The following is an 18,075-nucleotide window of genomic DNA, read 5'->3' as shown; positions in this document are numbered from 1 at the left end:
GAGAAGAGAAACGTGATGTCTCAGGAGAAACTTAGTCAAATTGCATTTCTGCAGAAAGCAAGCTCCAGAAAATGACTTATCTCAGCATATTTGAGACTGAGCCCATCAGTGACTTCCAGCACTTGTAGCACACTTCCAGGCTCTGATTTCTCACATGAGGTGTTTGATTTGGTGGTGGTGGTGGTGGGGTGGAAGTAGATTCATTACCTGACTCACATGCTAAAACCAATTTCTCACAGTGAGATTCAGAGCAAGAAAAATCACAGCAATGTTTTTAAGTAAGAATGGTCTCTATGTGGTTCCCTGAAGAAAAAGGATCAGAGGCAACCCTGCAGAAGTGTCCCGAGTTATTTCTGGGGTGCAACTGGAGGTGCTGACACCCATAATTCATAAAAGAATGCTTTTGTTACGTTCAGTAGGTTAGTTGTGACCACAGTCGTTATAGAAATGACTTGCCAATGTCTTCACCCAGGATACTCAAAGAGTGGAGAATGTTGAAGAAAAGATCTCTGCCTACGTTGGACCTGACTCCACAGAAGAATGACAATGTTTTTAGGGCAATGAAAGAAATCTCAAAGGGAATCTAGTTTTGTATTCTTGTGCAGGATTTGGTTTGAAGAAGTGCTGAGGCTGTGGGAGCTGAGGATGCAAACACTATTCCCATAAGTACAGATATGTTCTGGTGGGCTTACACCTCCAAGCCAGTGCACATGTCTACCCAAACACATTAGCAGTGTGTAATTTTCGTGAAATCCGTCAGGTTTGCCTAGGCCAGCAGTAAGTGCACTAAGAGGAGGCAGTCCAGGGGTTGTGTCCATGCCTCCAGAGCAGAATAGCAGCAGGACTTAGTTGTGTGGAACTTGCTTCTTCCCATAAGGGTAATGTGAGGTCACTGTTATTGTCTGTGCCAGGTGGTATCGGGAGCAAAAGGGACAAATGAGGCTCAGCCGTGAGCACAGTTCATGCGGGGTATCTGGGCATCACCACCGACTTTCTTTTTCCTGTCCTTCCCCTTGTCTTTTTTTGTCTCCTCTCCTCTTTCCCCTTCCCTTTCCATCTCCCTTCTTTTTCCCTTCCTTCCCCTTCCCTCTTCCTTCCTTCTTTTCCCTCCTCCTCCCTCCTTTCCACCCCCCCCCCCCCCCCCCCCCGGGGGCAGCCCAGGCCCGGTGCGCGGCTCCCGCAGCACCCATGGGTGCAGCGGCGGGGGGCTGGACGGGGGGCTCCCCACGGCGGGGCGGCCCAGCCCAGCCCGGCACGGCCCGGCACGGCTCAGCCCAGCCCAGCCCAGCCCGTCCCGTCCCGCCGCCGGCCGGGGCGGTCCCACCGCCGTCCCCTCCTCCATCCTGCGGGGGGGGGGGGGGGGGGACGGGAGCGCCCCTCCGCCGCCGAGCAGAGCGGCAGCCGCGGCCGGGCGCGACGCGGACCTGCCGGAGCCCCTCTCCTCTTCCTCCTCCTCCTCCTGCCCCGCAGCCGTGCAGCATGGCCCGGCGCGAAGCCCCCCCCGGGCTCTGTCTCCTGCTCCTGCTGCTGCTCCGCGGCGGGGGGCTCGCCACCCCCCCGCCGGCCGCCGCGCAGCCCCCGCCGCAGCGGGGGAGCGTCTGGTGCCCCAGCCGCTGCCTCTGCTTCCGCACCACCGTGCGCTGCATGCATCTGATGCTGGAGAGCGTCCCCGCCGTCTCGCCCCAAACCACCATCCTGTGAGTAGCCGGGCGGGCAGGGAGCGGGGAGGAGGAGGAGGGAGGAGGAGGAAGGAGGAGGAGGGGATACCTGGGGTGGGAGGCACTTTGGGGGGCGGTGGAGCCTCGGCTCTTTGTCTGCGGTCGGGGGAGGGGGCTCGGCCCCGCCGCCCCCCATTCCCGGTTCCAGCCCTAGCCCCGGGGCTCCCCGCCCGGCGTTGTGCGGGTAGAGGTGGGTATCCTGGTTAGCCTGCGGGCACTGCGGGCTTCGCCGTCCCTGGAAGGAGTTTGCCTTGCCCTCAGAGCCCGTTCGGCTGGCAGAGGGATGGGGAGGCGGACACAGCGCTTGCTGCTCGGTGCCGAAGCGTGGTGGCGGTGGGTCAGCAAGCCGGGACCTCCACGGGACCTCCACGGGACCCCCAGTCTTCTCGGCTTGCGGAAGACTCACTCGGTTCGAGTTCCCGCAAAAGCCTGAGGACATGCGACCTTACGGCCCGCAGTCCTATTTTTTAAAGCAGGCACGACCAGAGTGGCAGTCGAAGCGCCTGGCCGAGCCCCTGCAAGGTCAGGGCTCAACTCTTTTGAGCAGGATTGTGCTGGTAATAAAACTCAGTGGATGATCAACCTCAATCACATGGATTTCACTCAAACGATTGCCTTTCCATCCATTTTGTCCTTACAATAAACGCAAAGACCTAACCGAACACCCCACGCTGTGTTGTCTCGAGGCTTGCCGTGAGGACGAGATTTGTTCCACTGACCCGCTTCTGCGTTCCTCGGGCTCAGAAGACTCCTGGCACCAGCCCTCTCCTTCCCCTGCACACAGGCAGCCCTGGACGCCGAGCGGAGCTTGGCCCTGGGAATTTTCTTGCAGGGCCTCCTGTAATAAATTGACTTGCAACTTTGTCAGATATTTTCAAAAGAGATCCATAAAGCCTCGGTGTGTTTCAGCTTCCAAGTATTATTTAATGTGAAGACTACAGTCATTTAGCATTAACTGAGTCCCTCTTTGGCAAGAAGTTCAGCCTTTTTGGCAGAATCCGATTAGTCCTGCAGTACTTGTAAACCTTTTAGGGAACAATACAGGAAGTGGGTGGTTAATGTTTCTTACATTTGAAACAAAGTACATTTACAGAGCACCTTTTGCCTTGAGATTACAGGAAACTGTGTAAAACTAGTTGTGTGAATCATCTTAAATGTAAAAAAAGGTATAAAAGATATAAAAAAAAAAAAGAAAAAAGTGATCTTTAGAATATGGAGTCAAATCTTAATGGCTTGGTTTCATGTTAGGGGTAGAAGGGCCTGCAACAGCAAAAAGTATTAGATGAACCTAACCAGGGTGGAGCTCCCCTTACGGTGGGTATTTATAATCTTGCAGTGAGTCAGAGCAGAATGTATGAACAATGCGAGCATTATACTCGTCTAACCCCACTAATATATCAAATTGTCTAGTATCCCAAATCTGAATGATCATTCTGGCATAATGCAACCTACAATGCAGCAGAATTAATTAAAAATAAGTTACTTTTTTTTTTTCCAGTTTGACAAAGAAAAGTAATTCTCAAAATAGGCCTGTGGATGACCAGCGTTCTTCAAAACACAACGGTGGCCTTACTTTTCGTTTGGTTGTTGGTATTCTTCTTCTTTTTTGGCAGCTGACTAGGGGACAGTTATAAATAAATTAAGGTCTTTGGTAATACAACTTTTTATAAACACGCAATTACTCTTTCTGAATGGCAGTGAATGGGGAAGAGACAGACCAGAAGGTAATCAGGCAATACGTATCTCTGGGACAAAGAACAGTGATACAACTTATTTAATAATGAATCGTTTGAAGATAGCAACTGTACATAAATAGCTTACCTACTCTATATAAAGGGCTTACCTTTAGCTATAGGATGTGCTTGAGAAAAAGTATTGCATCTGTCTGAAGTACTCACTGAGTTACTCTGTGGTTTGCCAACAATTTTTACCTTACTACTCTGTAGACCTGCACTTCTATACAACTTTGTAGTCCATCAGCCACAGAGTACAATAGTCAACAGCCTACATTCAAGAGTAGTTTCTTTTTTAAGCATGAAATCGTGAAGCAGTTATTTCATTGCCAGTTTGATTGTCACAGTTCGTCTTCCATTTAGAGCTCGTATATTAAGTACACTCTTTTTAGTGGTGGTGATGATAGCTAGACAATTAGAAACAATGAATTAATTTCAATTGAACAGCTTCCCCTTTAAAATATGGCCTTACAAAATCCTGCAAACTGTGTTGCTGATGGGTTAAGCCCCTTTTTACTGGCATTGGTAAATTACACAGTCTTGTCTGCTTTCTTTCTTTCTTAAGACACAGGTTATTTGTGAAGTAAAAACATCACTGTAAGTTTTTTCTTGTTTTTCTTGTAAATATGTATAAACATATTTATATTGCTTTTTACAAGTGTTGGTTCTGAAAACTGTCCCATTTTGGAAGCAGAGTTGACTTTGGTCTACTTCACATATAATTTGTTCTATGGACTAAAACAGCATGGAGCCAGAACAACACCGCAGCCAAATGTTTTTCCCCCACATATCAAAAACGTCTACTCCTAATCTCAGTCTCACTTTTGAAAACTGCTCATAACATTACTGGTTGCTGACCTTGCCAGTGCTACTTCTGGCTGTACATTTTCTCACTCTATCCTGCTTCCCCCACTTTCTGGCACTTCCCCTTCCCTGCTGCAGGCTGGGATCCATGGTTTAGATTTCTGCACAGTGGCTTCTGCCAGCTTCAGAAGTGCTTGTGGAGCCTTGTGCGAGCACAAGGTTCCACCCAAGATGATATGATTGCTCTCCTGCATATACAGAGGATGTACCCCTCTTCGTAGCAGCAGGGCCAGCATCGCAGTCTGCTGTCTCTTGAGACCCACCTCCAGAGTCGTTTGCAAAACCGCTTCATGCCTTCAGCACTGTCTTGGAAGGTTTCTTTCATCCCTAACTGAGTACAGAGTGCTGGTGTACTCACAGGAGTTGCTGAAACATATTTGTATTAGGCCATTTAACTGGCTGAGGAATGCAAAATTCTGGATATGAAACTATTGCTGTCCCCTGATTGTACCTTATCTGACATTTATTTGGAAATTTATTTATTTTAAATCCAGAAGGGATTTCTATGTTTACAGCTAGTTCATGGTGTTTGTAATTCTGACAGGGGGCCTTTGATTGTTGAGGCAATATACTAGTATTTGTGTCTTGCCTCAACATGATCAAAACCCAAACCAGTCTACAGGCCTAGGTACATCTAGTCAGACCAATACTAAAATTTGTCCATTGTTTTTCTTTGCAGCAAGTGGACACTCTCTGATATTTTTGCTAGCTCTATGAGCATGATTGAATTCACTGCAGTTGGGTTTCAAAGACTGACCAACAAGAGAATCTCACTTGTTTTGTGAGCAGGTAAAAATTGACCAAAAATACTTGTCACAAAAGCAAGTGGACTTGATCTGCATTAAGGGCATAGAAATTGTTAAGGAGAAAATTACATTTCAAAATAAGTCACTTGTAAGAATATTTGCTACAAGCAATTATTACTTTGGCTTTCTTGCATGTGTATTATGAATAGCATACCTTTTCAATAAGCGAGTATAACTTGAAGTGGTCAGAGCTTAGTAGGACTTTTAAAATTGTAATCATAAGTGTTCCAAGTGAGCAACTTTTGAAGATAGTCACTGAGATTAAATTGTAGGCAACAGTGTCACTCATTAATGCTTTTGTTTACATGATTCCAACATATTCTACAAATTGGATAGTTTTTTCCTTTTTTATTTTTACTTTTAACTTTCGGGTTGTAGTGCAAATGTCAAGGATTCATCCAAAGAAGAAGGGGAAGGTGCTAGTTTTTTTAAATCAGTTCCAAGTTTCTAGACAGCAGGATAAGAAGTACTTACCTTTTCTTCAGAGCTCTGTGATAATTTTCGTGGAATCAGATGCTGTGTACTCAGAATGCCAGTGAAAATCATTATTAATTGTTTTCAAGAGCATCTGTCTTAATACAATTGAAAAAAAAAAAAAAAGAATTACACTCCAAAGAGATGTGTGATTTGTGTATATGAATTACCAAAGAGATAGGGGTAATGAAAACTTAATGACATTTTGCATTTTGAAGTTGATTTGTGATAACATTATCCCTCCTAACAGAGGCATTTAGGGAAAAGAAATGGTTGATATGTATGATTTTTGTCAGTGCAGGAGTCTCTGGGCTATCATAATGGAATGATGCATGCTATTTGCAGATCTGCCGTTTGCAAACAGTGTGCTAACCATCATCAAAGCATCACATTCTCATCTGAAAAATGCAGGATCATTCCCTGTAAGAGCTTTGAAAGTCTTTTAGGAAACTTTTTGTAAAAATTAAGACAGCAAATAATTATACCTTGACACTGAAGGACAAAGGGTTGTAGTCTCAAATCTGGGCTGTGAGCAAGCTCAGTCACTTGACTGCTCAGTATCAATTTACATACAGGAGACAGTCAAGAGATGTGCCGCTGGTATAAGATTTCAGTTAAAACATGAAGGTCTGTATATACTTAACATTAAAAAAAAAAAAAGATGAATAGATACTGGAGGTTTACTTGAAGTGTTTCAGAAAAACTGAATGCAGACAGATCTTGTCAGACTCTTGGCTAGGCCACAAACTGCAGTAGATGCCAACAATGATTTCCTCAAATTACACAAAGCAGGGGGAAAGTATAAATTTATTTCAATAAAATTATCTTAAGTCTTCCTTCACAGTAATTTTATGACCAAGTGCAGAATTCGATTTAAGATTAAAACACTTACATTTATGTGTCTACACTTAGGAATTCACAGCCATCTTAGGTGTCTGAGGTTCCCTAACTTACCCATTGCAGTTAATTGACCCTGGAGCAAGAATCAGGCCACCCCAAAGGACTTGATTCATTTGCTAACTGTAAGTATCTAGGCCTATTTGAATTCCTCTGATGGAATCTTTTTTAGCTTACGTCTGCTCCTCCGAAAAGGATGTAGGTCTCCCGTTGGGCCTGTGTCACTGTGTCATACCTGTTTGTTCCCAGCAGATGTTTCAGCCTATGACATCTAGACCAACAGCAGAAAAAACTGCTTGGGCAACTGAAGCATACTGCTGCTATATGGGCAGTTGAATCATTCTCCAGCCTATTACGACTGCTGACTAGTCTTCTGTTGACAATAATGGGAGTTTAAATATCTATATGTTGATGTTTATTTGTCTTAACAGAATCTTAATATATTTTTAGAAGAGGATGTTTTCTTAATATTTTCCACAGAAAGAGGCTACTTGCAAAAATCAGAGGCTCAGGAATGCACAATGAAGAAAGTAATTTACTTTAAAGGTTGCTAAAAAGAGAGTATTTCTGCTGGCATGTCCATTAGACCCTTTACTCTTGAGTACCAACAAACCAAATTGGTGCTACAAAGGACACCAAGCCTCCCTAGAAAAACAACCTTGGAGGGTATGTAGTATGTGAATCCTGCTAAAGCCATTCCTGGCAGTCTGCCTTTCCTGCTGACAGAATAAGCCAGGACCACAGCATGAATGCCCTGCAGAGGGACCCAGACAGGTTTGATCAATGGGGAGAGGCCAATGGGACGAGGTTCAACATGGCTAAGTGCTGGGTCCTGCAATTTGGCCACAGCAACCCCATGCAGCGCTACAGGCTTGGGGGAGAGTGGCTGGAAAGCTGTGCAGAGGAAAAGGATCTGGGGGTGCTGATTGATGCTCGTATGAACATGAGCCAGCAGTGTGCCCAGGTGGCCAAAAAGGCCAACGGCATTCTGGCTTGTGTCAGGAATAGTGTAGTCAGCAGGACCAGGGAGGTGATTGTCCCCCTGTACTTTGCTCTGGTGAGGCTGCACCTCAAGTACTGTGTTCAGTTTTGGGCCCCTCACTACAAGAAGTACATTGAGTTGCTTGAGTGTGTGCTGAGAAGAGCAAGGAAGCTGGTGAAGGGACTAGAAAACAAGAGTTACGAGGAGTGACTGAAGGAATCGGGGTTGTTTAGTCTGGAGGAGGCTGAGGTGAGACCTTATCTACAGCTACCTGAAAGGAGGTTGAAGTGAAGAGGGTGTTGGTCTCTTTCCTCAGGTGATGAAGGATAGGACATGAGCAAACAGCCTCAAATTGTGCCAGGGAAGGTTTAGATTGGACATTATAAAGAATTTCTTCATGGAGAGTGTGGTTAGGTATTGGAATAGGCTGCCCAGAGAAGTGGTGAAGTCGCTATCCGTGAAGGTATTTAAAAGATGTGTGGGCATGGCGCTTAGGGACATGGTTTGATGATGGGACTTGGAAGGTCCAGTTGATGGTTGGACTTGATGATCTGAAGGTCTTTTCCAACCTATATGATTCTATGATTTCGTCTATTGGAAAAAATAATGAATGCTCAATCCCTTTCCATTGTCTCAGTGCCAGCCTGTTTTTGAAGTAGTCTTCTCACTGAAAGGTTCCTGAGCTCAGTGTTCCTGAGCTTTCATCTGAATTTCCCCCTTCCCACTCTACTGTGTTTCGAGGTGAGAGAATTATAAATTTCCACAGTATTTGCACAACTGATCTGGTATGTGAGCTAATGGGATTTATAAAGCAGCACTCTGATGGTCTCTGTTTCTATTTTCTGTTTCTTCCCTAATAATTCTCAGCATCATGTTTCCTTTTCTTGAACTGTTGTTTTCATGGAATCATCAGGTGTAGCTTAAGATCTTGTCCATGAGTAGTAATCATCAGTTCTAGGCCTACCATTTTATTTGGAAAGTTTGGATTGTTTTCTCCATGTACATTACTTTGTATTTACATGCATTAGGTCTACATTTTAAAAGCCATTTGTGTGCTGATGACAGGTCCTTCTGCTGTTCTTCCTAGTCAGACTTTGTCAAAATAGATGAATATGATAAGCAGCACTTTATCATCTCATTGTTCACCCCACTTCTACTTATGAACAATGCAGAACCCATCACAGATCTTTGAAATTCTTCATGTGACCTTCTTCCCCTATGAAAATTTACCATTTATTGCCAACTTCTCTTCATATGATCATCTGGACTGTGTAGGACATTTGCTTTCTAGCTTCTTCAAAAGATTATCATTGGGAATTTGGTCTATGGTCAGTCCAAGATTTTTTATTTGTTCTACTAAAACATTTTGGAAGGCCAGGAAGGTGATTTGTATCTGTGGACCACTTACTGTTGCTGTTAAAACCCACATTTCAAAATCATGGTTTTAAGTGTTCTGTTTTCCCAGTTTTGCTGACACGCAGTTTCAGTGCTTCTGCTCTTACTCAGTTTTTCCAAACAACAACAAAATTAAAAGTGATGAGTTATATTATTTTTCATCATTGCTTTGGGGAATTTATGGGCATGAGGGACATTGAAAAGAATAAGAAATTTATGAGTTGCAGAGGCAAACATGGGATTACTCACTGGAAAGGGTAGGAAATGGATGCTTGGACATGAGTGAAAATACTCTCGCTGTCCTAATTCCCAATGAAGACTGGTGGAAAAACAACAGGGAGGTGCCTATCCCATGCATCATCAGGAGGGGCTGTATCCAAGACACAAGGAGAGGGGTGAATGTCTCATCTAACATTCTGGTAAACACATGCCTAAGAGAAAAATATGACTAATAAGTATTCCAACCTCCTCCATTTTTCTGAGTAGGTCTTACTGAGTTATCTCCCAGGTGAGGTCAGTGTTCATTAAGAGGTAAGATGGGGGTGTCATTAGCAAGCAGGAAACTTGAATAGCATAGCATAGCATAGCATAGCATAGCATGAATAGAATAGAATAGAATAGAATAGAATAGAATAGAATAGAATAGAATAGAATAGAATAGAATAGAATAGAATAGAATAGAATAGAATAGAATAGAATAGAATAGAATAGAATAGTTCAGCTGGAAGGAACCTTCAAAGATCATCAAGTCCAGCTGCCAGACCTCTCAGGGCTAACCAAAAGTTAAAGCATATTGATGAGGGCGTTGTCCAAAAGCCTCTTGAACACTGAGAGGCACGGGGTATCAACCACCTCTCTAGGAAGCCTGTTACAGGGTTTGACAACCCTCAGAGTAAAGAAACTTTTCTGAATGTCCAGTCAGGACCTCTCCTGGAGCAACTTTGTGCCATTCTTGCATGTAAGTTGGCCATTTAGATATTAAATAAACATTATGCTGTCCATGTGTGCTCATGGATTGGCTTGTAAAGAAACTAATTTTAAATGAAAACATTGGAAGTCTAGCAGAAATAAAGCAGAAAGTATAGCTGACAAAGAAGAGAACAGAGCTCAGGGTAAAGACAGAAGGAAGCTGTGGAAAGAAACACCATAATATAATAGAAGAAATTGTTCTTGCTATTATGAAATGAAAAAAATAACAAACAACTATTCAGAAAATAACAAAAGAAGAGAAATAGTGTGTAATGTGCACAATTGCACAATTTTTTATTCTCTGAATTACAAAATGTCCTTTTACAGGAAAATTTTACTCTGTGTAATAGATAAAATGAAAATGTTATTAGGCCCCAATCTTATTTTGAACAATGAAAAAACAAACTGTAAATTTTCACTCATCTTGATTCATCTCTTAAAATGGTGTTTGTTTCAGTTACTTCTTGTTGGATTCATATTTCTGAGACTTAAAGATTATTGTAGTTTGTTTACAGTGTTATTCCCCACTTTATACAGTATTTTGTGATCACAACACTCTAGCTCTTATCTTGCAAATGTGAGCTTATGCTTATCTTTGTATACCTGAGTAATGCCCAGACTTCTGACTCTTCCTGGGCCTGAACATTTGCTGCATCTCTTTCTGGCAAGTCAAACTATGTGTTTATGTCCTCATAGGCTATGACTTTACCTTACAGAGAAGGTCAATTTATAAAGGTGACATTTAAAAAGATGTATTGCACAAGCTAAGTATTTATAGTTGCTTATCTTTCTGGAGAACTTTATGTATACAAATAAGTTAATATTTTAAAAACTCGTGTGATGTACGTGTTTATACATATACATGCTACACATATAGAGTGTATGTGTGTATATATGCATATACCCTCAGTAAAATGGAAGCAACTGAGCCAAATTGTCTTTATCATTTGTTCCATTTTGGATTTGATGAAAACAAAACAAAAATAACTTTTCAGGCTTTATTACTGTAAAGATGGGCAGAGGTTCAAGGCAATCCACAGAGATAGTGCAATGAGGGCTGGCTGAGCTGGAATAGAGTGACTCAAATATTTCCTTTTGCTTCCTTTTGCTTATCTGGCTGACAGATCATTTATTTATTTATTTATTTATTTATTTATTTTTGGCATGGAATTATTACTGTTGCTAATGAGTGTCAAGTGATTTTTTTAAAGAAAATTAAACAAATGTTTGATTTATTGTAAATAACAAAGATTGTCAAGCCTCTTGAGAAAGACACAAGAGAGAGATCGGTGTGGGCTCTCAGCTTCCTCTCTTTTTGTTTAATTTCTATTTACATGTGCGAGTCCCTTGTAGCAAAGATTGAGGCATTTAAAAGTTTGTGCAGTTCCTGACATGGCTTCTTGAACCTTGTGAAAGCTTATAGACTGAACGCTGTAAACTTTGGTACAGTGTTCTGTAGTGTTCTGTTTTTTTTTTCTTTCTTTTTTTTTTTCTTTTTTTTTTTCTCCTGAGTTTTATTAAGCAAAACAATGAGTATATTTATTTAACTCCAAAATGAGTTTTAATGGCTGTGACATGGCTTCCTTTTTTGGTGTGATCTGTTCTTTGGACTTTCAGACCTTTTATTCTCTTTCCAATTACCACTCCCCAGATCTTTCTGAAAATTCTTGTTTAAGCATTCTTTCCCCTTAAATCACCTATTACAACACTCTGCTCATTGCCTGGCTGCTCTCAAAAAGGAAAACAATATTACTTTGTACACAAGAGTAATGACTGCTTTTGGCAAGCAGGATGATGACTGCTAAGTGTCAGCATTGCATTAGCCAGACTCATGGATTCAGTAGCCTTTTACTAGCTATTTGGCTGCCAGTGTCCCTTATAGGAGATAAAATATAGCATAAGCAAGTCTGTGGTTGCTTCAGCTTATCTTCAGGCAGTATAAACATCATAGCTAGGGCAACATGAAATTCTGTGCAGGTTTTCAGACTTCTCAACATAGTTAAATTCAAAGGCTTGTAGCCTCTGTCCAAGGTCCACTGTGCTCTACAGAAGGTAAATATTCTGTCTCTTCATGATTTTGATCAGCCATTTGTATATAAAATCATACTTTTGTTGTCTGATGTTGGATTCTGTTTCATGCCTGATTCAGCAAAGCCGTCATCAATATTCTGATTTTTAAAGTGTGTCTCTGAATCAAAGTCTTATAATGTTTTAATGGTAAGAAAATGTTTTTTTTTCCTCCATTTTTCAAAAATATTTTTGAATATATTTTTCAAAAATATTTTTGAAAAAAGTATTTTTGAAAAAAGACCAGACAGCAGTGTGTGGTCTGGTGCACAGGTAACTCTAGTCAGCCTGTCAAAAAAAAAAAACAAAAACATTGTCTATCTCCTTATACTGTCTGCTCAGATAATGCAAAAAGCTGGAACAGTAGTGTGGTGGTCTGGTATGTGCATGTAAATCATATAGAGTGATTACTTGCTGCTGGGAGGCTGCCTATCAGAGCAAGGTGTCTTTTAGGGGATATGTTTTCACTGTTCAGATTGGGGATAACAATTGTAATTTGAGTTCAAGAGAAAGGTTTTGGTTTGATGGCGTTTTGAGAAACTTGAAAAGTAGGAATATTTTAGGGTATTTTTTCAAGACATAAGCTGAATCATAAAATTGGGGTTTTTGACTTGGGTGACATTTTCAGTCTCTGTATGAGAATACCCAGACATTTGGTTTCAAGTGCCAGAAATGGGCAGGAAGAAATGAGAAGCAGCGACAGGGTGCCAAGTGCAGTGAGAGCAGTGTGGTTATGGGAACAGGTGGTTTGCTCCAGCCAGATTCAAATCATTAATTTGCTGATTCAATTTTCTTGGCCTAGGTGAAGCTTTAGTAATTATAATAGCACCCAGGTAGGGGTAGAATTAGCTGAAGTAAATCAAGTAAAATGTTTGCTTATTAGATGTCTATGTATAGATAAAGCAAGTTTTACGTGTAGATTGAAGGCATAGCTATCAGGAATGTAAATGATTACTATTGGGCTCTCTATAAGGAGCTTTCTTTGTGTAGAAAGATCTGTGCTTCACTCTGCTCTCCCAGAGGCCCACCCAGCGTTGCTCCCTGGCTCAGCTCTGGCCAGCGGCAGGTCCCTTTTTGGAGCTGGCTGGGTCTGGCTCTGATCTGACATGGGGCAGCTGCTGGGCTCTGCTCACCAAACCCTTGCAATGTAAACCCAATGCAAATATAATTTCCTTAAATATAAAAATATCTTATTTTTACTTACTGGCTTTTGCAGGCACACTTTGTTTTGAAAAGATCCTTATTTCTTCAAAGGGATATTTCATATTTCAGGTGCCAATCTTCTGGACTGTATAAACAAACAAATGAAAAATCTTGCAAAACAAGCAGATGATTTGGGTGGAACTTATTTATTTTAATTTTGAACTTTGGAGATAATTGAACATGATGCTAGATGTCCATAAATTATATTATTTTTAAGGTCTGGGCCAACATGCAAGAAATTTCCAATGGCATCAGGATTTGAAAAAAATGTTGAATGCCTCCTTGTATTGAAAAAAAAAAAATAAATCTTATTTTGGTTGGTGTCTCTTTGGCTTCATAAATCTGCTGTTTTTAACTGCATATCAGCAAAGCTTCAGTGGGTGGGAAATAAAATGTCCATTCAGCACAAGCTTGTCTTTAGCCCTATGTCTGGACATGGGAAGGATCTGTCCCTCTGGAGACCAGAGGAAGGGTATGAGCAGGCAGAGCCTCAGGGGGAGAGATTTCAGCCACATCACTGCTGTAGTAGCACAGCATCTGATGTCTGAGGAAATTTTACCAGTAGAAATTTATGTGCTTAAGAGGTTAAGTGCTGGTTTTGTGGCTTGGACTCTTCAGCATTTTAAATTCTACTTAAGGTGTCTAAGCGCTTTTGGAAATCCCAACCTTAAATTGGCATCTGTATGCCTCTGGATTAGAGGATATATTTGTCCTTCTGACCAGTCTTACTGCAAAGGTACTTTAGCTGTGGGTCCAGGGGATTTTTTTTCAGGTGAACTTAAAATTTGGCAAATAATCCTTGCAAATAAAAAAATAAAAGTGTTTTCATTGGTTTTTAAGCAGTATGGCAGTGTTCTTAGTCAAATAGAGTACTTGCAAATTATACATTATCAAAATGTGTAAAAATACAGTTTTGAAAGGTAACATTTTAAGGACCTATTATTCATAGCTGAGTAGTAATTTGTGAGTATATATTGTTACTGAAACTAAGCTTTTTTTAATATTTGGCTGCAGATAGTACTCATGAACATATGTATGTATATATATTTTGAGATGGCTATTTATACTGTATATTAAAAATCATAGAATCATAGAATATCCCGAGCTGGAAGGGAGCCACAAGGAACATTGAGTCCAACCCCTAAAATAAAATTGTAAGTCTCATGTATTTGAATAGATGGTCTATTTAGTATATTAACGCTGGTATGTACCTCTGTGATTTGTTTGAATTTTCTCTTTGGTGGTTTGGGAACTTTTGCATCATTTTTAATTTATAAAATAGGGATTATACCTCTTTGCAGTCAAACACAAAACAAAACCAAACTGAAACCAAACTGAAAACAAAAAGAAAAAAAAGAAAAAAAAAGGAAAAAAAAAAAGGAAGAAAAGAAACAATACCGAAGAATCACCCTATGAGAGGTTCTTAAGTTTCTTTTGGGTTCTGTCTGCCAGCAGTAATTGCTCATTTCTGTCCTTTGTCTTCTTAGCTGGTTTGTGGAATTAGTTGAAAAATAAACAAGGGAAAAACATATGTGGCTTCACTCTGAATCATTTCCCTGATCTTTGAGTGCCGTGATACCTGTGAACAATGGTATTAGCCCCAGTGAAGAGGAGGTCTGGAAAGGAGCAAGAGGAAAGGAACTCCTTCATCCACTGCTGCCACTGAGGGAAGCTGTTAACTGGTCCCTAAGGCTGTCCTTTGTCACCAAAATAGTCCTGACCTCAGGGAAAACCTTAAAAATAAGCCGGCTTTGGAAAACAACTTGGAGAGCCATGTTCAGGCAGAGAGAGGGACGGGAACCATAAGTGGCACTGCTGAAGATTTCCTTGCTGAAGAGGTCCCATCCTGTGTTGCCTCCTTGCCACCAACTCAGCGCTTCCTCACGCCTTCTGCCCTCGCCTAGGAACAGCAAATTTATTACTTTGGAAATGTCTACAGCTTTGACTTTCCCAAATTCATTTTTAATTAATACTATTCCCATCTATTCAGTTGTCATGCTCGGTATTTTTTATGTGGATATTTGAAAACATCTGCTTATCTTAAAAGGCAGGTTGATGTTTTAAATTAACCTTTCAGGCGTATTTCTACTACTTTCATTCTGTTTTTTGCAAGAATCATCAAATGTTTTAACTTTTTCCCTTTTGTTGCATATGAATGTTGTTGAATGCATTTTTCTTTCTGTTTGAACACCAGTAAAGATTCATTGAGAGCTCAAGGCTTTCAATGAGAGCATTGAGTTAGCTATGTTTTTCAAGACAGTGCGTGAGGTTGCTCCTCCCGTGGCCCAAGTGATATTTATATCATCTTAGTGATAGTTGGTTTGTAACTGGTAAGGGGCGATGAAAACAAGGATGTAAGTTGAAATGTGTTCAGAATGGAAACATTGGCTTGAATTACAACTTCAAAATGGCATTAAACTGTGAAGGCTGCAGTAGCACAGAGTGTATTCTATCTGATATCTTCAGTTATATTCAGAAATCAACTATTTTTGCCTTAGGAATAACATGTAAAAACGTTTTTTATCCAACTTTCGTACCTTTTTCTGGTATTTTTAGGACTTTGTTAAGGTGAAGAAATAATTGCAGAAATATTAAAAAAATGCTCTTTAGTTAATTGTTGACTTAGTAGTGGCAATGTTAGAACTGCAAGAAGGGTGCATGATTTAAGACAAATGTCATCTCCTGAGGCTATTGTAATGTAGAAAAACTAACAAAGACATACAAGACTAATAACACTGATTTGGAAATATCAGACACATCTACAGTTTGCAGGTATTGAGAGGTAAAATGAGGTTTGTGTTGATTGATTCTACGCATTGTGGAATATGATAAAAACATATAAAATGTAATATTTCTTATTAATATTTTATTTATTCTTTTGATACATTCTGTAACATGGGTTGTTACCTGATGATTAGGAAACATGAGAAATATGAGATTAGGGAAATGAGCAGTACTGGAAAATGACAAGGGGCTCTAAAATTGTTTTAAAGGTTTTTTTGTTGTTGTTATTATTAGAATTTTGATATAGGTGTTAGAATGGACATAGCAAGAAGAAAAAGAAAGGAATAATCTCTATTTCCAGAGATTCCCTTCCCTAAAAGCTGCTCCATTGGGTATTTTACAGTTAAAAGTCTTCTTCCAGTGCTCTTTGTAGGCAGAAGACAACTTCTCTCCTCCTCTGAGGGAGGAATGCACAGATTCCTGTGCTGAGGTTGTATGCACTGTTGAGGAATGAGGAGATAAATATTGGAGGAGGCCTAACGCAGTGCCAACACTCCTGGTTCTTGTTCAGAGTTTGCCTGGCCAGGAGCAGGAGGAGCGGGAGGCAGAACAAGAAAATTGCTAACTTATCTACTCTGGCAGCCTGTCATTAGCCTCAGGAAGCAGACAATTCAATCCCAAGAGCTGGAGCTTTCTCAGTGAGCTGACCTGCGATTTTCCATTAAGTGGAAGGAAGAGCTGTCGCTTTGTCAGACACCAGGAAGGCAGGCTGCAGCCAAGTGACAGAATACCTGCATTTGGTTTTCTGATCTTTACGCTTTTCATAGGAATAGTAAAATGTCCTTTGTTTCCATAACAACAAGCATCCGGATAAATTCTAACACCACCTGAGTCTTTCTGAGTCTGTTTGAACATAATATGACTATCACTGTATTAGAAATTACTGGAAAGTACTTAACAGTTGGAAATATGTTCTGATAAAATCTGCCTTTTAGGGGGGAGGAGTGACGCATGGATTTACGATGAATGAAGCCTTTTGAGTTAGATTTAGATGTTAGATTTAGTTGCAGTGATTCCTTCAGTTTTCCACATCCTTTGGCTTGACATGGATCTTGTATTAAAAGACTTTTTGAATTGAAGAAGACAAAATAGACATTCTTTAGGAAAGTCACTGGCATTGTAGATACTGAACATTATTTGCTCGTATTATGACCATAATGCAAGATCACAGGACTGCATCAGTGAAGCTGCCTTCCCTGATGAAAGAAAAGTGCAGAAAATGCACTGACAGGAAAAATCACACTTCCTGCTCATATTTTTTAGTTTACCTGCCATTTGTTACGTCTCTCAGCTCTCACTTAGGTCCACATTTTCAGCCATAAGAGCTGCTGACATTCGGAGCTGACTGCCCTCCACCTATGGCCTGGGTACCCTTGTAAGAGAGACTGAAATGGCAGAGCTACAAGGAGACTTAGGAAGGGATCAGACCTCTGGCACTTGGGTGAAACCCAGGTAACTTCTGTAGCAGTGCGTGTTTTCTTCTATGACTATGAACACTCAGTAGCTTGTAATGCATCTGCATCCGTTTTCCTGACGGGAAAGAAAGAATTAATCCCCCACAGAGCAAAATTAGAAAAACCCTTGTTAGAAAGGATTGGAAGTATATTTTCCTGCCCAACCTTTTTTGGTGTTTTAGGATATATATTTTTAAAATTAATTTATTTTTGTTAGTCTTTAAGAATTACTGAAAAAAAAATCATGTATGAACTTCAGTCCTTAACTCCTTTGGATGTACTTTAAGAAAAAATAGTCAATGCTGCATCTCACTTACAGCTTTTTAATTCCAGTGAATGGAATCTGAAGATAAACCCATTCAAGCTGGAAGGAAGGTCAGACTGTCCCATTTTTACCAGTGAACAAAGTTAATTACCAGAATGACTTTCTTTAGGTTCTCACTTGATTCATGGTCTTTTTGAAACACACTTTTATATTTTTCTCAAAGGCGTAGTTCAGTGCTGTCAGAAATAATTGCCTTAAGACAGGAACTTCTCTACTGTTCTGGGACACGTCCTGTGTGGGAAGTCAGAGGATGATAATGCTTTTTTCTGGCTTTCAGTTCTTTCCTCTGAGAATACCAGTATTTCATAGATAAAGAATTTAGACTTAAGCATCTTGTGAGGAAGAAAAGTGCAAAAACATTATTTTGCACAATGGTAGATATGAGAACAAATGCTTATATATGA

The 18,075-nt window shown here is 40.8% G+C and overlaps 1 protein-coding gene across 3 annotated transcripts in view; it reads left to right on the top strand.

Moving 5' to 3' along the window:
* Positions 1 to 1,362: 1,362 nt before the first annotated feature.
* The window catches only part of PXDN (peroxidasin), an 80,692-nt gene continuing 63,979 nt past the window's right edge, over positions 1,363 to 18,075 (top strand). For all 3 annotated transcript variants that reach the window (XR_010830587.1, XM_048078576.2, XM_048078575.2), the window contains exon 1: positions 1,363 to 1,697. Coding sequence is in view for 2 of the 3 variants with exons in the window: in XM_048078576.2 (XP_047934533.1) it covers positions 1,480 to 1,697 (218 nt within the window). In the remaining variant the exon portion in view is untranslated. The remainder of the gene's footprint in view (positions 1,698 to 18,075) is intronic.

This window comes from Anser cygnoides, chromosome 3, assembly GCF_040182565.1.
Source record: "Anser cygnoides isolate HZ-2024a breed goose chromosome 3, Taihu_goose_T2T_genome, whole genome shotgun sequence".
Lineage (NCBI taxonomy): Eukaryota > Metazoa > Chordata > Aves > Anseriformes > Anatidae > Anser > Anser cygnoides.
This window is presented reverse-complemented; position numbering and strand designations above follow the sequence as displayed.